Genomic DNA, 22,534 nt, shown 5'->3' on the forward strand with positions numbered 1-22,534 from the left:
CATTTGACTCCTTTTCTGTTTCAGAGCTTCCAGCTCCAGCAGCCTCCTGTCCTCCAGAGAGAGAGCCAGCAGACCTGCCAGCTCTGCAGCCAGCTGACTGTAAGATCACCTGCTGCCTCTCTGCATGGACAGCTCCAATGTCCAATGAGGGAGCTGGAACAAGTTTAGGCTCTTAAAGTTGCACTAATTGATCAAATCTTCATCCAACAAGCTCTGATAAAGCCACTGTACACTAGCTGCTCAGCACCAAACAGCAGACAGACCATAATATGTCAGAGATCAGTTTGTTAGCTGCTTGTGGAGTTCTTCTGCCCCCAAGTGGACACAAACACTACATCAATTCATCCACTTGAAGAAGAAGCTGTGACTGTTTCTATTTGGACTTTTTCTCCTTGATCTGAGAGGAATAACCCGACTGTCTGTCTGTCTCTTTGTGTCTGTCTGTCCTTCAGTGTCCTTCCAGTCTCAGTGCAGGGTGAAGCTGCTCTGCCTGCTGTACACAGTGCTGATAGTGAAGAGTCTGGTGTACTGCTGTGGACTCTCTCTGCTGATGATGCTCACAAACAAGGGAGCGTCCACCAACTGCACACATGCTGACTGACTGTTTCCTGCTCGCCTTTTCTCACCATCAGATTTCCTCCAGTCAGCAGTCAGAAATGTAAATTAACTTCTGGTTGGTTCAATGTTTCATTACTGAGCATTTGACCTTTTCTCATTTAATCATCTTAAACTGTGTAATATAAATTTACAAATAAGCATGTTTGATGTGTTTGTAAAAGTGTAGATTCTTTATGTGAAGATTTCTTTTGTACATCTCTGCAGAAAAACTCAGCTGATGCATTCAGATCCCACCATAACAAAATAACAGTGTAGTTATTTGTCTGAAGTAAAAATAAAGATTGTGATTTTAAGAATGCATTTCTCATTTCTTCTGTGATACATAACCTGTGTGACTGCAGCATTCACAGATCATAAACTTGCTCTCCTGCAGCAGACGGGCTGTGTGGGTTTCTGCTCTGCAGCCTCCACACCGTTAGCTGTGGCTTTTCACTTTAATAACACAATGACAGTTACAAGCATGAACTCTGCTTCAAGTTATTCAGGAAGCATCTGTGTTCATGTGTGTGAGAGAAACAAAGTGTGAACTCAGAGCTGTTACACAGTTGATGTTTAGTACGATCACAAAAGACAAATACAAGATGAAGTCTAAACATTAAATCCCACAGAACTCAAGTTGAACCGTTATGATTTAAAAACACTGAAAAAGGGAATAAATTAAGACAAGATTTGTAAAAACAATTTCACAAAACACCATCAGTTCAGATGGATGTTGAGCATCTTTCCATCTTTTTCTAATAATCATAAATATGTAAAATGTTTCATCAAAATGTGTCATTGATTAATCAGCTTAATTATTCAGACTAGTACAATTTATACAAATAATATAATTGAGTTAAAAACTGAAATCAAATCATAATTATTATAATTAAGAGCAGCACAGAGAAACAAAGTCAAACAAAGAACATTCATCAATTTGATGATTTAACCAGTGCTGAATATTTATTAAGTTCACCCACGCTGTGCTGTAAATTCTGTTGATATTAATATTAAGATTTAACCCTCATAATGTCCCGATTTCCACACACCTGTGGTCCTCAGGGTCACAAATGTCCCCACTTCATTTCAGTGTTTTTTAAAGTATAAATTGTCGATCAATTCAGTGTAAAAATACATGAAATGATCAGTTATTGTGATTATTGTTTCACAACCAGAGTCGGTCGCTTTAACAGATGATCACAGACGGGTTTATGTCAAAGTTAATGTAGGAAGCTGTTTTTAAACGACTTCAAGTTTTTTACTGGCAGCAAATAATCAGGTTTTCCTTTGGGCTCAAAAATGACCCCGTCTGCTTTGACTGTTTATAAATGAAAGGTATAAAATATCATCCATCTCTGTGTTTCAAGGTTTGATTCAACTTTATTCCAACTCATTGCCTGACATGTTTCTGTATGTTGGCATGGTAGGAACAGCAGGGCATGGGTCTGAGTGAAGGCAAACTTTCATGAGGACAAAGGCGTGTCCATATTTGACACAAGTGCAGGAGGACCAATTAGAAATTCGCTGAACTTTAGTGATGCTTTTAAAGAATCTGTGATTTTAAAATCTTAAATGCAAATATAAAATCTGATGAGATTTATTCCACAGATTTGTGTTTTATGTCAGGGTAAATAATCTATAACAAGTTAAGTGATTTACTATGAAGTGAAAAAGACCAAATATGAAACAGATGTTGTCATGGAGGAGTGGACTCAGGCGCAGACAGAACTCAGACGCTCGGTGGCGAAGAATTAAGTGAAGTTTATTACAGGAGGTTCGGTGTGACGACAACGAGTGATGAAAACAAACATGAACTAAAGGCGAGAGCCTAAAAATCGGCTCTGAGGTAAATGACTCATTTACAAGGTGTCACGTATCACACCACGCTGTGAGACGCTGTCAGCAGCACTGAAGGAAACACTATGAACAGCGTTGAGACCACACCAGCCTCTCCCATCCTTTTGTCTTATAGAGATCACAGAGATGTTTCCAAATATTCCTACTTTTGTACTGTTGTGTAAATGTGTGTGTAAAGGTGGATGACTGCCTGCTGCAAATGAAATCTAACCATGGCTACAAATAAATGAAGCTGAAGCTGACGTGAAACACAGCCCTGTTTTTATTACTGTTTATAGATATTAGAATTGATGATCATCATTTTAATGATTCTTAAAACTGTCGTCAACAAAACAGAACAATTAAAAATGAGATGCTGTGAATATTATTTATTCATTTTGATTCACAAAAACAAAGAAAAGGTGAAGATATTCAAAAAAGTTAGATGAAGAAGAAAACAACAGATAACAGTGTGTGTTAGTAAATTCACAGCAACATGAATGTTTCTGAGTGTTTGTGCATCATGTGACCCAGATTTTTGGATCTGCTGTCAGATTGAAATGAAGACGATGAAACCACAGCAGCTTCAGCTGAGCTGTCAATCAGCAGCAGCAGTCTTATCTGTGGGCCGCAGGGGCTGATGGGAGCTTTGAGGATCTGTTAGAAACCACGTGGCCCTCGTCTGATCTCACAGCTCGTCCTTGTTTGGCCTCAGCTGCATCAGAGCGCCACTTCTCCCCAGGTTCACCAGAGGAAACACCACTGCACAAAATGCTTTTCCTCCCAGCTGCTGCTCTGTGCTGTCTGTGTTCAGGTGAGTGTTTCCAGCCAATCAGGAGCCAACAAAGTCAACCTGTAACAAACACTGTCACACTAACCTTCATCTATCTGTCTGTGTCTCTACAGCACTGGTTACCATGGCAGCAGAACAGCTGATTCAGGACGATTTAACATTGACCAGGAGAGTTGGACAAAGTGTCTCCTTCAGCTGTGGAGGGACTGAACAGTGTGATACATACATTTACTGGTACCAGAAGAAAGAAAATGAAACATTCAGAGTGATTCTTGATATAGATCTGAGTAGTGGTGTTGTAGATTCTGATTATTACAAACATCCACAAAAAGATGATTTTTCAGCTGAGAAGAAAGATAGCACCTATGAGTTGAGAATAGAACGTATTAAACTCGATCATTCAGCCACCTACTACTGTAACTGTCTTAAAGTTGATACCCACAGTGAGAAATGATCCCTGCAGCCTGAACAAAAACCAACAGATGAACAGATGTCAAACAGTGTCTGTGACAGGAAGAGAGCAGTAAACCACAGCCCAGCTTCACATGTTTCACCTCCATCTCAGAGTCACAAACATACTGAGCTCAGGGACCATTTTTATTTACTGCTGTCAGAAATTCAATTCTATTTATTTCTGTTTAAACAGATTTTTCATCCTGTTTTAAGACAGAAACAAGAGGAACAGATGACATCAAACTTCCAAATGTAAACAAATGTATCCTCAGTCCCACAAAAACATTTATTCAAAGTGAAAGAAAAACAGATTGTGTCAAACTGAATCAAAGTCCATCCCTCATTCACAGTGTTAATGTTCTCTTCATGAAAACTCTTCCAGCAGCACTTGTTGTTTAACACCTTTCAGTACATTTAACCAGACACTTGGACTGATGTCAGGTCAGGATTTTGTCCTTCTAGCAGCGGCTCATTAGGACGCTGATTTTGTTGGACAGGTTTCCATCAGTTTCCTGTGGATGTTTATAGAGGATGAATTATTTGATTTGATTTGATTTTTATTGATTAGCATTCAAATATCTCAGTGAAAACAGAACAAAGATCTACCACAAAGCAAGAAAGCACGAGACAAGGCTAATCAAAAGGTATTGGCTGAAGCATTTGCTTATTACGCCAACCCTTTTCACAAAATATCTTTTTGCATGCAGCTGCTGTACACAGGGCTTGAAGCAAATAATAAAACAAAGCAAAAAACAAACAAACAAGAAAAAAAACAAAAAACTTTCCACCTTAGATAAGTAACTACATCAAAGCAAAAGAATCAAGAGGTTTTTTTTTTTTTTTTTTTTTTTTTTTGGGGGGGGGGTTCTTTTCATTCTTGATTTATATATTTTTCTATTACTCTATTTTTAAACATGTTTTTAAACAAGGAAAATGAACTCCACCTTTTTAAATCACTGTCATAACTATTCCACAGGTTAACTCCTCTAACAGAAACACATCTCTGCTTTATATTTGTCCTTATCTTGTTTTTTTTTAAAGAAATCTGTTCCCCTTAAGTCATATTGACTCTCTCTGACTTTGAACAGCTTCTGAGTACTGGGGCAAAGCAAGTTATTTTGTGCTTTATACATTATCTGTGCCATTTTATATTCAACTAAATCATAAAATTTCAGGGTATTCAGATTAATAAACAAAATGTTAGTTGGTTCTATATAGTTTGATTGGTTTATAATTCTTATAGCTCTTTTTTGTAACTTGAAAATATGAAGAGTGTTCGTTTTATATGCATTACCCCATATCTCCAGACAGTAAGTCATATATGGAAGCAACAGAGTACAATAAAGTGTGTATAAAGATTTTTTGTTCAGGACATGCTTTGTTTTATAGAAAATATCAATGGTTTTGACATTTTTGTTTTCACGTGGTTTATATGAGACTTCCAACTCAGCTTATCATCAATTATCACTCCAAGAAATTTATTTTCGTACACTCTTTCAATTTCAATTCCATTAACCCTTATTTTAGATACATTTTTCATTTGTCTAGTGCCAAAAATAATCAATTTTGTTTTCTTTATATTTAATGATAACTTATTTACATCAAACCAGTTTTTTTAATATATTTAACTCCTTTTCCGCTGTAGTCAGAAGCTGTTCTAAGTTTTTACCTGAGCAGTACAGAGTGGTATCATCAGCAAACAATACACATTTTAACAGTTTGGAAATGCTACATGTGTCATTTATATATAATATAAATAATGTAGGGCCCAGCACAGAGCCCTGAGGAACACCACAAGTTACCTTCAACTGCTTAGATTTTACATTATTGAATTCGACATATTGATATCTGTCATCCAGGTAACTTTTCATCCACTTGTATGCTATCCCTCTTATGCCATCTCTCTCTAGTTTATTCATTAATATAGAATGATCAGTTGTATCAAACGCCTTTTTTAAGTCTATAAAAACACCAACAGTATATTCCTTATTATCTATTGCAGTAGATATCCCTTCTACAAGTTCCATCACTGCCATCGAAGTGGACCTTTTCACTCTAAAGCCATATTGGTTATCACTTAGGAGATTATGCTTCTCAATATATTTATCAAGTCTATTAACAAATAACTTTTCTAAAATTTTTGAGAACTGTGGGAGTAGTGATATTGGCCTATAATTGGTAAACTGACATCTCTCTCCGTTTTTATGGATTGGAATAACTTTTGCTATTTTCATTTGTGAGGGAAACACACCAGTTTGAAAGGACAGATTACAAATGTATGCGAAAGGTTGCACTATATATTCTATAATACTTTTAACTAATATCATGTCAATACCAAAACAGTCAGTGGACTTTTTATTTTTAAATGCCTTCACAATGTTAATTATTTCTCTATGAGTTACAGCACCAATAAACATGGAGGACACATTCTGAGTAATATGTTTATTTAGGTCGTTATTATTTCTTGACTCTGGAATTTCTTTTGCTAAATTAAAGCCAACATTTACAAAGAAATCATTAAATTCATTTGCAATGTCTTTAGTTTTATCAAGCACAATATCTTTATCTTTTTTAAAATAATCTGGATAATTCTTATTTTTTGAGCCCTTTTTGATTACACTGTTTAATATCCTCCATGTTTCTTGTGTGTTACTTCTACTTTGCTCCAATAATTTGTGGTAATATTCTTTCTTACTTGTTCTTATAATATTTACTAATCTATTTTTATATAACTTGTACTTTATTTCAGCATCTTTTGTCCTCTGTTTTATGAATCTCTTATATAGATTATTTTTCTTTTTACATGCATCTTCTATCCCCTTTGTGATCCATGGCTTATTTGATCTGTGATGCTTTGTAGTGATCTTCATTAAAGGACAATGTTTTTCATATAGTGAAATTACAGTTGATAAGAATGCATCATACGCACTATTTGAATCTTCATTTGCAAAAACCTCATTCCAATTGTGTTCCTTTAAGTCCACCTGGAGGGCAGCAATGGCTCTTGTTGTTCTGTGTCGTATCATATCAAATATTTGATTCTTTTGTTTAGTTTTAATCCCAAAATAATTTTGAAAAATTGCAAAAACAGGACGATGATCGCTTATATCAGTTATAAGAAGTCCACCTACTATTTCATGGTCAATTTTATTTGTGAAAATATTATCTATCAATGTAGCTGTATCAATTGTTATTCTACTTGGTTTTATAATTACAGGGAAAAGGGAGTTACTATACATTGTAGGCCTATTTATAAAATCTGTTGTTTTCTGATGTCCATTTGGGTTTAGCAAATCTATATTAAAATCACCACAAATTATTTGCACTTTTTTTATCATTTAGGTTGCTAAACATAGCAGCAAGTTTTTCATTGAATATCTCAAGGCATGAACCTGGTGTCCTATAGATGCAACTTATAATTATATTGTTAGCTTTTTCAACATGAATTTCAATAGTGACACATTCCAATATGTTATCTATGGTGCTTGACATGCATTCAATCAGACTACATTTCAAAACTTTATCTACATATAAAGCAACACCGCCTCCTTTTTTATTCACCCTGTTCATTGTAAATAATTCGTATCCTTCCAGTCCCATTTCACTAACTTTCTCATTATCGAGCCATGTTTCTGATATTGCAATTATATTAAACTTTTTTAACTTACTTAAACATTCTGTAATTTTAGAAAATTTTTATACAGGCTTCTACTATTGAAATGTATGACCGACAATGCATTTGCCATTTTAATATTCACATTGAATTGGTCGTCTGTATAGTACTCACAAGTACTATTGTTGTTATTGTAGAAGTGGGTATCTGGGTCAATGTTACTTTCAGGGTCATGCATGTTGTGCTCTGCATAGTTAAACGTTTTGAAGTTCGTTTTCTCAGCGTGTGTGGCAAAATAACCACCTTGACAGTCCTTTTCATAATCAAAGTCTTCCTCTTCAATATCTCCGAATGGAAACCTATAATCTGTGTCCAAACTTGTCATTTATGTGTTTTTGTTGTTGTTGTTTCCATTGTTTTTGAGCCGTAAGGCCAGAAACACTTTCCATACCCATTGTTCATTATCCAGTCGTCACTTTTCCAATAGATTCCATAGCAGATTCCTGATTATTTATATTGCTCTAAGTCTTTGAGTTCTCTTATCATCACAACTTTCGCTCTTCGGGATTGCCATTTAGTCTTATCATTACTTTGCAGTTCCTCGTCCATGTCGCTTGTATCTTATTTTGTTTTCTCAGGCTGCGTGCCTGTCTTGCAATTTCAGCAGTCTTTTTCGTTAAATGTTCATTTAAATACACACCAGTCCCTTTTAGCTTCTTACCCTGTTTCAGTAACTCAATCTTTGTTTTGCGACTCACAAACCGAAGAATGATTGATGGCTTTGTTTTACTGTCTTTTCTGGGGAGCGTGTGGCATGCTGCAATATGATGGCTCTGAATACTTACATTCTTCGTTTGAAGGAATTTTATCACTTGCTGTTCAAGCGTTTGCAGCTCCTCTACCAGAGCATCTTCACCGTCTTTACCTCCGCCAGCTGTTACTCTGGCGTAGGTTCGGTGTTGCGTCTCCAGTCCACTTATGACTAAATCATCCATTCTTGTGTATTGTTCAAGGTCCTCGATTCGCCGTTCCAAGTCGTCTATTTTCTTGTCCTTGTCCTTTATGAGGTTTTTTAGTTGTTTTATTTCATCCATTAGGTCATGTAGCATACCTTGTTGTTTAGCCACTTTGCTCAGTTCATCAGACATGAAATTAAGCGATTTCCTAATCTCCTCCAACTCCTCTTCAACTCCTGGGTTTGCTTTTTTAGGTGGCATTTTGAAAATGATGAGATTGGTATTTCCTTGTGATGGCCCGTTGAAGTCACTGTTGATTTACTTGTTGGTGCCTTGCTAGAGGATCCTGGGCCTGGTGGCTGCTGGAAGAGCCTGGGCCTGGTGGCTGCTGGAGGATCCTGGGCCGTTGCAGAGATTTCTCTATCTATAAATGTGTAAAATGCAGAAGGTTCAGAAGGCGCACAGAGCAGCAGAAGATGGCAGACCTCCCAGAGGATCGGATGGAGACCACACCGCCATTCACCTACGCCATTCGCCATTCATCAAGAGTGAATCAGTCACGGTGCCTCATCTTCTTTTCTCTGATAGTAAAAAATAGATTTTGCATCTGAATATGTCAAATCTGGAATAAAAGGACAAGATTTCTGCTCTCTGTTTGTGTTTCTGACTAATTACATGCAGCTTTGGTTGCATGCAGGTAAACAGTCTGTGAGGAGAACAAAAGAGTCCATCTGCTGAAAATGCATCACATCATCAAATATAATCCAGACATGACTTTTTATTCAGTTGTTTTTAAATCCTCTGTTTTCATAAACAATGAGCAATAACAAGAATTTGAAGTCTTTGTCCAGATATCTGCTGGACAAACCAGAAGCCAAGAAGAATTGCTTCTTGTATCCTGAAGCTAAGTCAGCAGACTAATCAATGGGTTCCCGGGTTGTCCAAACCCAGCAGGTCATGGCCGCCCTGACCTGGTTGTGCCAGAGGTTTGTTTGAAATAGAAGACAATAAATACGATTCTAGTTTATCAAAATCATTTTCAGTGGGCACTGGATTAAAATTCAATGACAAAAAGGCTGAGGTGATGGTTTTTGGTAGCCTCACTGAGATCCACAATGTATATTTAGATACCTTGGCCCAGCACAATAAGCCAACTGTCACAAACCTGGGAGTCAAATTGGACTCAGATTAAGGGCGTCATAAAGTCAGGCTTCTTTCAGCTCAGGCAGCTGGCTAAAATACAGCAATTCTTTCACAGCAGCTCTTTGAGACAGTTATCAACACCTTTGTTAGCATTAGCTGGATTACTGTAATGCACTTTATATAGGGGCCAGTGCTTCATACATTCCTCATCCACAGAGGCCGTGAAATGCTGCGACTCGTCTTTTAACTGGCACTCCAAAGTTTGAGCACATTTCCACTATTTCAGCTTGACTTCACTGGCTGCCATTCATTTTAGAATTCATTTTAAAATGATTTAATTTGCTTTTAAAGCCTTCCATGTTCTGGTTTAGTTTGGGGATAGAAGCTCCTCTTGAGTCCCTCTGTCCTTGTGCAGATGCTGCAGAACCTGCCTGATTGCACAGGTTGGAACAGATTGTTGCAGGGACGGGACAGGTCCTTCAATATATATATATATATATATATATATTCTGAAAGGGGCGCCGGGGACGTGGACATGTACGTGGCACACGCTCTGGGAAGCTGCCCTCAAACAGCCCTGCCTTCTTCCTGTTTACCCGATGTCATCACACCATGCACATGTGATTCAGTTTTATTGGTTGCCATGCTGACAGGATACGACGGGAGGTGGAGAAATTAAACAACTTGCAATTACTGCATATCCAACCTGCTACCATGGATGGACAGAGAGTTAAATTAGCTCTTTTAAATGCAAGATCTGTATCAAATAAAAGTGTTGACTCAAAGGACCATGCCAGTTTCTACAGTCAATATTCCCCAGTAAGGCGACGTTGATCAGTGGCCTCATCTTAAACCTGTTAAACTTCACAACATTGATGCAGAGGTGGAGCTACTGATAGGCACTGATGCTTCCAACGTTTTAGAGCCATGGAAGGTGATAAACAGTGTGGAGGGTGGACCTTATGCTGCAAAAACAACAGTTGGCTGGGTCATAAATGGTCCCCTGCGCACTGGAAGTAACAGCGGAAATAACAACCGCACTGCTGTAACAGCCAATAGGATTTCTGTTGAGCGTCTTGAAGAAATGTTGATTAAACAGTACAATCATGATTTTAATGAAAGATCCTCAGAGGAGCAGACTGAAGTCCAGAGAGGATCTGTGTTTCATGGATATTGTTAGCTCAATAAAACTTATTGGAAATCATTATCACATGGATTTGCCTTTCAGGAGAGAAGATCCCAGCTTGCCAAATAACCTCTGTGTCGCGGAGCAGCGCCTCCAGAGTCTCAGACGGAGATTTGAAAAGGATGCTCATTATAAGGATGAATACACTGAATGTGTAAACAACATGCTTGAACAAGGATATGCCGAGCTCACAAGCTCACGTCTCAGAAAAACACGTCAACTTTCTCCATTTCCTGTGGTGGCAACATGGCGACACTACAAGGTCGGCACAGGAATACAGGATGAAAGTACATTTGTTTGGAGCTGTATCTTCGCCAAGCTGAACAAATTGTGCTCTACAGAGAACTGCAGATGATAATGCACAACAGTTTCCAGCTGAAGTGGTTGATACAGTCAAAAGAAACTTTTATGTGGATGATTGTTTGAAATCTGTTTCTTCAGAAGAGGAGGCAGTGCACATGGTGAAGAGGCTGACAGATATCTGCGCTAAAGGAGGATTTAAGCTTTCAAAATGGATCAGCAACAGTCGCACAGTGCTCATGTCCATCCCAGAGGAAAGAAGAGCAAAGGAAATTCAGGCTCTGGATTTGGACACAGATCAGCTTCCAGTTGAGAGAGCACTGGGTTTACAGTGGTGCATAGAAACAGACAAGTTCCAGTTCAGAACCTCCCTGCAGGACCGTCCAACAACCAGAAGGGGCATTTTGTCTGTGGTCAGCTCACTGTATGATCCTTTGGGAATCTTGTCTCCCTTCAGTATGCCAGCTAAACTGTTGCTACAAGAGCTTTGCCGACAAAATTGGAAGTGGGATGAAGTTATTCCCCAATTTCTTTCCCAGCGGTGGCATGATTGGCTGGAGGATCTCCAGCTGATTTCAAAGTTCAAAGTGGAACGTTGCATTAAACCAAGTTGCTTTGGAAGACCAGATAAGGCACAACTTCATCATTTTTCTGATGCAAGTCAAGATGGTTATGGAACAGTGTCATATTTAAAGTTGGAAAAGAATAACATCTCGCATGTTGCTTTTATCCTGGGAGAAGCTAGAGTTGCTCCTCTCAAGCAAACTGCAATTCCCAGGCTGGAATTGACGGCTGCAGTTCTTGCAGTTCGAGTGAATATGCTTCTGCAAAAGGAGCTGCAGGTAAGGTTGGAAAAATCTGTTTTTTGGACTGATAGTACAACAGTACTGAAATACATCTCCAATGAAACCTGATTTAATACTTTTGTTGCAAACAGAATTGCTGTCAATCGAGAAGCAACAGATGTGAATCAGTGGAGATACGTTTCTTCCAAGGAGAATCCTGCAGATGATGCATCCAGAGGCATGAGTGCTGAGGATTTCCTCAAATGTAGAAGATCCTCTCTGTGTGAGGATCTAAACGTATTCTACGCTAGATTCGACACAGCGAACACCATGAGACCGGACAGTGTGCGCACCGCGGATGACGTCAGTGCGCACACTGTGTCTGAGGAGGATGTGCGGAGGTACTTCAGGAAGGTGAACGCACGCAAAGCTACTGGTCCGGACGGGATTCCCGGCCGCGTCCTCAAGTCATGCGCGGCTCAGCTGGCTGGAGTGTTCACGCACATCTTCAACCTTTCCCTCTCTCTGTCTGTAGTCCCAGCCTGCTTCAAAATGGCCACCATCGTCCCTGTACCCAAATCCTCTACCATCTCCTCATTGAACGACTGGCGACCTGTAGCCCTGACCCCCATCGTAAGCAAATGCTTCGAGAAGCTGGTCAGGGACTTCATCTGCTCTGCACTACCCGACTCACTGGACCCTCTACAGTTCGCATACCGCCACAACAGGTCCACTGATGATGCCATAGCCCTGACACTACACACTGCCCTGTCACACCTGGAGAAGAGAGACACATATGTGAGAATGCTGTTTGTAGATTACAGCTCAGCATTCAATACCATCGTTCCCTCGAAGCTGGACAGGAAACTGCAGGATCTAAGACTGAGCAGCTCCCTCTGCAGCTGGATCCTTAGCTTCCTGTCTGACAGACGCCAAGTGGTCAGACTGGGCAGCATCACCTCATCCCCCATCACACTGAACACTGGTGCTCCACAGGGGTGTGTACTGAGCCCTCTCCTGTACTCACTCTACACCTACGACTGCACAGCCACTAACAGCTCCAACATCATTGTGAAGTTTGCGGACGACACTACAGTGGTGGGTCTTATCACCAACGGTGATGAGACTGGCTTACAGGGAGGAGGTCAGCGCCCTGACCCACTGGTGTCAAGACAACCATCTCACCCTCAACGTCGCAAAGACAAAGGAGTTGATAGTGGACTTCCGGAGGTGCAGAGAAGTACACACCCCCATCACCATCAACGGCGCTGCTGTGGAGAGAGTGAGCAGCTTCCGGTTCCTTGGAGTACATCTGGCTGAGGATCTTACGTGGTCAGTACACACAAACAAAACAGTGAAGAAGGCGCAGCAGCGCCTCTTCTTTCTCAGGAGACTGAAAAGATTCGGCATGAGCCCCCGCATCCTCAGGACCTTCTATCGCTGTGCCATTGAGAGCATCCTCACTGGATGCATCACCACCTGGTATGGCAACAGCACCGCCTACAACTGCAAAGCTCTCCAGCGAGTAGTGCGGTGCTCTGAACGGATAATTGGAGGTGAGCTTCCCTCCCTCCAAGACATCTACAGGAAGCGGTGCCTGAGGAAAGCAGGGAGGATCATCAAGGACTCCAGTCACCCCAGCCAGAAACTGTTCAGACTGCTTCCATCAGGAAGGAGGTTCTGCAGCATCCGGTCCCGTACCAGCAGACTGAGAGACAGCTTTTTCCACCAGGCCATCAGACTGCTGAACACGTCATAGACACCTCAGCTTCACTACTGGAACTTTAACATTATGCACTCCATACTGTACATTAATGCCACTGTTTTGCACATGTCTCACTCTGTATATTTTTATATATTTTATTTATTGTTTACTCTATTTAATTTGTAAAACATGTGTACACACACACACACGTAGAAAATGTACCTGCACATGTGATGTGACAATAAAAGTGATTTGATTTGATTTGATTTGATTTGATTTGGATAAAGGGGCCAGAATTTCTCTGTAAGTCAGAAAAGGAATGGCCTAAACTGGATGTGGAATATAGTGTAATTTCTGCAGATGACCCAGAGGTCAAAAAGGACCTGACAATGAATGTCATTGTGAAGGAATTACAAAATCCTACCAACTATCTTATCCATTACTTCTCGTCTTGGGCAAAACTTAAAATCTCTGTAGCCTGGCTTTTAAAGCTGAAAGAGGCCTTGGTGCTGCTGGCGCAGGTTTGAATAAGATTGATCTGGAAAGTCAGAAAGAAGTGGAGATAAGAATGGAAAGGTTTAAGACCACTTTGAAGAAAGGAAATATGACTCCAGAATATGTAGCAAAGACAGAACGAGCTATTATTCAATATGCACAACAACAGAAAGTTAAAACTGAAATGGCTTTAATCAGCAATGGCCTCAAAGGAGTCTCCAAGGGAAGTTGTCTCTACAAACTTGATCCAGTGTTGGATGCAGGAATCCTCAGAGTGGGTGGCCGATTGAATAAAGCAGCCACGACTATGGAAGTAAAGCATCCGGCAATTTTGACAAAGGATATGCATGAGTCACTGATTTTACGCCATATCCATCAAAGGTTGGGACTCGTAGGAAGAGCGACATGCTGTCAAAACTAAGACAAAAATACTGGATACTAAATGCAAATTCTGCTGCCAGGAAAAGCATCTCTCGTTGTATCAGGTGTAGACGCAACAGAGGGAAGTTTGTTGAACAAAAGATGGCGGATCTGCCTGAAGAGAGAGTCCTGCCAGACACAGCTCCATTCACAAATGTTGGAGTGGACTATTTTGGACCTATAAGTGTTAAAAGAGGACGAGGTCTCCTTAAAAGGTATGGAGTCCTTTTTACTTGTTTGACCAGTCGTGCAGTACATCTGGAGATTGCATGTACCCTTGATACAGACTCCTGTATAAATGCTGTGCGGAGGTTCATCGGTAGACGAGGCCCAGTTTCGACCATCAGATCTGATAATGCTACAAATTTTGTTGGGGCGAATCGAGAGTTGAAAGAAAGTTTGACTGAGCAGGACCATGCTAAAATTCAAAAGGCTTTTGTTCAGGATGGCATGAAATGGAACTTTAACATCCCAGCAGCTTCTCACCAAGGCGGTGTGTGGGAGCGCCTCATTCGTTCAATAAAGAGTATTTTAGCCTCAGTTCTCAAAGAGCAAGTTTTGGATGATGAAGGACTCCAAACAGTCTTCTGTGAGGTTGAAGCTATATTGAACGACAGACCCATTACTAGAGTTTCAGATGACTCGAATGATCTTGAAGCACTGACACCCAATCACTTGTTGTTGCTGAAAAACAAACCAGTTTTACCACCAGGACTGTTTGATCCAAGTGATCTGCATGTCAGGGAAAGGTGGAAACAGGTACAGTTCATGGCAGAGTTGTTCTGGAAGAGATGGCTTTCTGAGTACCTACCTCTGATGCAAGAAAGACCAAAATGGATGAGGACTAAAAGATGTCTTATACCTGGAGATGTTGTTTTAATTGCAGACACTACAGCTCCAAGAGGATCGTGGATGATGGCAAAAGTCTTGAGTGTAAACCAGGGTCCTTACTAGTCCATTCATTCTACTCATCATTCCCCGAATGTTAGCTAACTGTGTCTCTGCCTGAACTTTTGCAATAAAGTTTTTGGAACTACTGTTTGCGCTCACTTCTAATGAATTAGCTTCAATAATATTCTCAATCCACCGAGATACAATCTTCCCTGGCCCTAAAACCATTGGAAATATTTCTTCTGCGGTCTGTATGATTACTGCCACCAGCTTTGTTACAAACCTCCAATTAAAAATAAATAAATAATTAATAAATTAATAAATATTAAAGAACAATCAAGTGTAGCAGTATGGCAAAGCTGTAGTGATCCACTTGGGAAAATAAATCTCAAGTACAACTGTGTGTTTATAACCTCAAGTTCGTCTCTAGAAGGTCTTCAGCTGCTCATGTTGCAGATCCACTGTGAGCTGAACTTCCAATGAAGAAAAATCAAAGTGATGTTTCAGATTCGTCAATGAGCTCATTAGTTAATAACTGTGTAAGATGGTGTTATGGTCCCCTGATCCTCTGCTGCCTACCCACCATCGATCTTTCCTCCCTCTGTTTTCTATCTTTGTCTCTCTGTGAGTGTGGCATTTGTGGTGTGTGTGATGTGTGTTGGTGGGGTTTGGCAGTTCTGCTGGTTCCTGCTCCTCCTCGGCTGGAGCACCTGCAGTAACTGATAATCAGTCCAGCACATCAGTTTGGAAGAATTTGACTCCATTTTTGACACAGAGCAGCTTTAATTCTGACATGTTGGATTTTCTCACATGAACTGCTCGCTTCCAGCTCTTTCACACCATTTCTGTTGGACTCTGTTGGACTCGGTTGTTCCAAAGCTCTATTTTTAACAGCAGGCATGGACGCTTTGTGTTCCTACGAGGCTGCTGGAGCTGATTGAGGCCACTCAGTACAACACTGATGATTCCAGCAGACATGCCACAGCACATTTCAGGAGCATCCCTGAAGCATCTCTTTGCTCCGCACCACTAAAAATAACTCTGGATCTATTTTATACAGAAGCTCCATCAAGCTGCACAAAACAGAGGAAAATGTGCAGGACAGAAGAAACAGCAAAGGAAATCCTGTCAGTGCTGGAAATAGAAGAGCCTGTGCAGACCAACATGTTTCTCTTCTAAAATCCACCAGGTGTGGTTTGAAGGACGCAACAAAACCACATCAGAAAGACATCAGAGACTCATCACATCACTCGCTGGATTCACTGGATTATTTTTCTTTCACCATTATTTGGAACAAAGAAAACAAACGTGACTGGTTTGTGTCATTGTGGTGCTGCATGGCCCACTTTCTCCTGAGATTCAGTTCACAGACAGATGTTCTGATAGTTTTCTTTACAATTTGCTGCTAGAATTCAAAGTTGATTGTGTGATTAATGATGGTGAGCCAGATGGGCCAAACCATGATACTATCAGCAGCATGTTTCATTGTAGTGGTGCATCATTGATGGGATAAATGGACTGGTGCTTATATAGTGATTTTCTATTTTCATGTGGACTAAAGTAGTGGACTGACCAACAGACTGACATTAAGATCAGAGCCGTGCTGCTAGTGTGGCTAAAAGAAAAGAGAAGAAGAGACAGTCATGTTGATATGAACATTAGAGAAACACATCATGGAGCTGAAATATGATCCTGCTTCCTCATTTGGACTCATTCACCTCAGCTGACACGTTCAACAGCAGGTTTTTGTAGCAGTCTGTCTCACTGTGGGAGGATACTACATCTTTGGCTCTGGAACTAAACTGTCTGTAACAGGTAAGAACAAACATTTATTTTCCTTCAGTTGTTTTATTGTAGAAGCTGAAAATGTGTTTAAAGTCAGTTTCTGCTGCTTCAGGCTTTACATGTTAGTTTTTCATCATTAGTAGAGAATTCATCTGCAGCCATTGTTACATAAGAAAAGCTCAATAATCTCTGAAAACATGTTGAAATCTCACTGAACAACTAAAGTTATTCTTTATTTCTGCAAATATTAGTGATGTTACAAATATTTAGGATTTGATCCTCTCAGTGATTCTGCTGGTTTTTAACACAAGATCATGTTTGATGTTCAAATTAAATTAATATAGATTAACAACAAATATGGTTTCAGGAAATATTTGCTTTATGTTGAGGAACAAATATTTTTTAATAGTCAAACATTCATGTAGCTGCTTCAAAAAGGTAAATAGAATTATAAAAACAGATACTGATTAGAAAACTCAGAAATGATATGACAGATAAATTTAGGATGAATTTGACATCGTTAAACTCTGATATTTATTTCTGAGATTAAGTCGTGTGTGTGGATTTGTACGTGACAATAAAAAGTTAATAATACTTAAACTTTCCAAAATACTTTTCGATACAAATTTTTACTAAATATACTTTGTCAAATAATTTGTATTTTATGACTAAAAATATCATGAAGTATATCTCATATTATTGAAAACGTTTTATTCAACATTTCAGTTTTAGTGTTTTAAAATAGTTGCTACAGTTTTTTATTTGAATAAAAACATAAATTAAAATAATCACTGCGTTACTTTTCCAATTTTTACACAAAAATATTTAAGAATAAATTAGTCTGAAAGACAAATATGGTCTTTATGGTAAAATATATCAAAGACAAGAAGAATGGAAATTTTATCTGCTGAATTGAATTTTGTGAAATGATATTTAATTTTATTAATAGTACAAAACAATATGAAAGAAGATGAATTTATTTTTGGACAGAAGAGGATCTCTGTTAGAACTCGTGTCTAAGGACTAATAAGAAAAATACATTTTCACTTGTATAAAGACAAATGTAAATATTTTAAAATTGGACTGAACTAAATTTCTATAAAACAATAAAAAGCAAACACATGACGAATTAAACTGAATTTAATTTTAATATTAAAAACATGCTGAGTGTTCCTCATGTGAGCCATGATGACATGAGGTGATGACTGTGTTTGATATGAAGCTGAATCCAGTGTATGTAGTGAACTTTGTGCTGTATTGATGAGTAGTTTAGTGATCAGAGTCCATGTAGTTTCCAGGATCAGACTGAATGCAGTGCAGTGCTGGAAGCTGCTGCTGACTGTGTGAATGTGTGTCTGTGCTGCTTGTTGCTTCAACAATATTTCAGCGCCACATAGACTCCACGTCGATGCGGACAGCTCCCTGCTGTGTGTGCCCCCATTCATGTTTCCATCTTTGGTCCAGCTGACTTGTAATACACAGAAGAAAGATGATCCGGAGGAGCTGCCCACAAAGGTTGGAAAGCAGCTGGAGCTGATCCATGAAGAAGAGAGCAGCACATATACATGCAAATGCTACATCAAAAATGTCAGCAACAACACAGTGGAGGCCCAAACACAACAAGGTAATGAAGGCTTGGTGACTGTGTTCAGCAGTGATTCAGCTTCATGTGGAGATGCTGTCAAAGAGAGCAGAGCAGCAGAGGACTGACATTTCTCACTGCAGCTCCAAACATTTGACTCCTTTTCTGTTTCAGAGCTTCCAGCTCCAGCAGCCTCCTGTCCTCCAGAGAGAGAGCCAGCAGACCTGCCAGCTCTGCAGCCAGCTGACTGTAAGATCACCTGCTGCCTCTCTGCATGGACAGCTCCAATGTCCAATGAGGGAGCTGGAACAAGTTTAGGCTCTTAAAGTTGCACTAATTGATCAAATCTTCATCCAACAAGCTCTGATAAAGCCACTGTACACTAGCTGCTCAGCACCAAACAGCAGACAGACCATAATATGTCAGAGATCAGTTTGTTAGCTGCTTGTGGAGTTCTTCTGCCCCCAAGTGGACACAAACACTACATCAATTCATCCACTTGAAGAAGAAGCTGTGACTGTTTCTATTTGGACTTTTTCTCCTTGATCTGAGAGGAATAACCCGACTGTCTGTCTGTCTCTTTGTGTCTGTCTGTCCTTCAGTGTCCTTCCAGTCTCAGTGCAGGGTGAAGCTGCTCTGCCTGCTGTACACAGTGCTGATAGTGAAGAGTCTGGTGTACTGCTGTGGACTCTCTCTGCTGATGATGCTCACAAACAAGGGAGCGTCCACCAACTGCACACATGCTGACTGACTGTTTCCTGCTCGCCTTTTCTCACCATCACATCTCATCAATTCATCTCATTCATCACTTTGATCACAAATGTTAGTTATGATGTGTTGTGCTTATTTTGCCTTTTTCTTCAACAGTTAGAAGATCATCTGAAATAAATACATCTTTACATGTATTGTTGCTCTGAGTTAGAATTCTTTTTGTACTTATTGTGACTTTTATTGTAGTAACAAAAACCATCAGGAATATTTTTATCACAAGTTTTTGTTTGATTTTCAAATGTCAAACAGTGTAGTTGTGTTTGTGTGAATAATAAAGATTTGAAGATGAAGAGTTTGATTCTACTTTCATTGTGTGATCAACAACAACCCGTGTGAGTGAAGCACAAACTGACTGTATCCAAACTTGCTCTCCTGCAGCAGACGGGCTGTGTGGGTTTCTGCTCTGCAGCCTCCACACCGTTAGCTGTGGCTTTTCACTTTAATAACACAATGACAGTTACAAGCATGAACTCTGCTTCAAGAATGATTCCAGGAAGGATCTGTGTTCTTCACCTGTGAGAGAAACAGCTCAAATCCTCAACTCAGAGCTGACAAATGAACTTTAATGGAATCAAAGGAGAGACCATGAAGCCCCTGCAGTCTGCTCAGCTCCCATTTTATTACCTGAGCTGAGTTTTTCATTCTGGATATCACACACGTAAGAACAGATCAAGTCTGAACAGCAAATGTTGGAGAATCATTTTGAAGTCTTGCTAAATGTCCTTATTATTACAAAAACTACTGAATGATTCAGAAAATCCTTTCCAACAAGCAGAAATATGCAAACAAAGTAGAAACAAGGCAACATGAGTCATTCAGATGCAGATAACATATTCTCCTTATTTTGAAGAACACAGTCATGAAATCTTTCTGTGTGTCATTCATTGAGTTGAAGTGCCTAATAGAAGAGGAAAAGCAGCAATAATCAATGATAGCTGAGACATTGAGAACATGGCTGTATGCCTGCTATCATAACAGCAAACAAAGCACACAAACAGCAAACAGACAATAATGTGCTCGCAGCTTGTTGTGTGTTGTGTCATTTTTGACATTTCATGAAGTCACAAAAATGTGTGCGACTCATTAAAGGAGTCTGTACGTGTCAGTCAGTGCTCTGTATTCATGTGTTCACCTCATTAAAGTCACTCAGACACTTTTCTCCTCCAAACTTACAGCACAGCTTCATATTTCACTGACTGATTCTTTCATTACATCCATTAAGGGTCACACAGTGAAATTAGTGCAAACTTACAAATGTGTTGCAACAATTTTGGCCTCCAAACTGAACTTTGAGACAAACAGTGAAGCTGTGAGCAAAAAGAGGCTCCAGTGTGTGTCATGGTGGAGGAAACTGTTGTATTCCCACATTAAAAACATGCTGATCTTATTGGATTTTTCCCTCAAAGTCTTTTTCCTCCTTTTTCTCTTCATCCAAATGTTCTAGCAGGCTGACTGTGAGTCCCTGTTGAACCTGTACAGCAGAAAGTAACAGCAGTCAGCGGCCTCCACTTGACTTCATGACTTCAACCCCTCGCACAGTCACTTTCACTTTCTTCCTTCTGTCTTTTAGTCCTAAAATGTAGAACAACACCAGATCCAAATATTTGTGTCCTTCACTCACATCTTCAAATGATCCCTTCCATATCAGAGATGATACAAAGGCAACATTTGTCTTATTTCTCTTTCATGAATCAAAAAGTACTTTTGTACTGTTGTGTAAATGTGTGTGTAAAGGTGGATGACTGCCTGCTGCAAATGAAATCTAACCATGGCTACAAATAAATGAAGCTGAAGCTGACGTGAAACACAGCCCTGTTTTTATTACTGTTTATAGATATTAGAATTGATGATCATCATTTTAATGATTCTTAAAAAGGCTTTAATGAATCCTTCAGTCTGAAACCAACTTGGAACAAAACACATTAGAAGATGTGGGAAAGAACCACAGTGTGCACATATTTAAACACACAACACAACCACATGTGTTTGTTTCAAATAAGATTTTTACTCTAAATGTTGTTAAATATGATTTTATGTTTTTTTAACTACTTTGTGTGCAATTTATGAACTTTTAAAATATTTAACCATATTATTTATTTTTAGATTTTTCTATTTATTTATAGTTTAGTTATATTTAGTTTGTATATTTAGTGTTTTCATCACAGCTGTTCAACAACAGATAACAGTGTGTGTTAGTAAATTCACAGCAACATGAATGTTTCTGAGTGTTTGTGCATCATGTGACCCAGATTTTTGGATCTGCTGTCAGATTGAAATGAAGACGATGAAACCACAGCAGCTTCAGCTGAGCTGTCAATCAGCAGCAGCAGTCTTATCTGTGGGCCGCAGGGGCTGATGGGAGCTTTGAGGACCTGTTAGAAACCACGTGGCCCTCGTCTGATCTCACAGCTCGTCCTTGTTTGGCCTCAGCTGCATCAGAGCGCCACTTCTCCCCAGGTTCACCAGAGGAAACACCACTGCACAAAATGCTTTTCCTCCCAGCTGCTGCTCTGTGCTGTCTGTGTTCAGGTGAGTGTTTCCAGCCAATCAGGAGCCAACAAAGTCAACCTGTAACAAACACTGTCACACTAACCTTCATCTATCTGTCTGTGTCTCTACAGCACTGGTTACCATGGCAGCAGAACAGCTGATTCAGGACGATTTAACATTGACCAGGAGAGTTGGACAAAGTGTCTCCATCAGCTGTGGAGGGATTAATAAGTGTAATTATGACTGGATATACTGGTACCAGAAGAAGAAAGAAACATTCAGAAAGATTCTTGATATCGATAAAAGTGATGGTGAAATCAGATTAGATGATTACAATCATCCTCAGAAAAATGACTTTTTAGTTGAGCTAAAAAAGGACATTTGTGAGTTGAAGATAGAGAAAGTTAAACGCGATCATTCAGCCACCTACTACTGCTCCTGTTATAAGTCAGCTCCCCACAGTGAGAAATGATCCCTGCAGCCTGAACAAAAACCAACAGATGAACAGATGTCAAACAGTGTCTGTGACAGGAAGAGAGCAGTAAACCACAGCCCAGCTTCACATGTTTCACCTCCATCTCAGAGTCACAAACATACTGAGCTCAGGGACCATTTTTATTTACTGCTGTCAGAAATTCAATTCTATTTATTTCTGTTTAAACAGATTTTTCATCCTGTTTTAAGACAGAAACAAGAGGAACAGATGACATCAAACTTCCAAATGTAAACAAAT

General features: G+C 39.6%; 1 protein-coding gene and 1 long non-coding RNA gene across 13 annotated transcripts in view; both read left to right on the forward strand.

Moving 5' to 3' along the window:
• LOC120718841 overlaps positions 1-22,534 on the forward strand; it is a 223,853-nt gene that overhangs the window by 168,432 nt on the left and 32,887 nt on the right. For 4 of the 12 annotated variants that reach the window (XM_040007571.1, XM_040007573.1, XM_040007570.1 and 1 more), the window contains exons 2-4: positions 18,346-18,582; positions 18,715-18,789; positions 19,143-19,601. The exons of 4 other annotated variants lie outside the window; for them this stretch is intronic. In XM_040007571.1, the coding sequence (XP_039863505.1) occupies positions 18,346-18,582; positions 18,715-18,789; positions 19,143-19,291 (461 nt within the window). In that variant the 3' untranslated portion in view covers positions 19,292-19,601. Of the gene's footprint in view, positions 1-24; positions 100-452; positions 915-16,617; positions 16,989-18,345; positions 18,583-18,714; positions 18,790-19,142; positions 19,602-22,534 lie in introns of those variants that run through there. 4 more of the 12 variants (XM_040007574.1, XM_040007566.1, XM_040007569.1 and 1 more) reach the window with 4 other exon arrangements.
• LOC120718852 lies at positions 3,094-3,509 on the forward strand. Its single transcript, XR_005692574.1, has 2 exons — positions 3,094-3,247; positions 3,340-3,509. It is a non-coding gene; the product is annotated as an uncharacterized LOC120718852 (long non-coding RNA).

Source organism: Simochromis diagramma, unplaced genomic scaffold, assembly GCF_900408965.1.
Source record: "Simochromis diagramma unplaced genomic scaffold, fSimDia1.1 OVJJ01000544.1, whole genome shotgun sequence".
NCBI lineage: Eukaryota > Metazoa > Chordata > Actinopteri > Cichliformes > Cichlidae > Simochromis > Simochromis diagramma.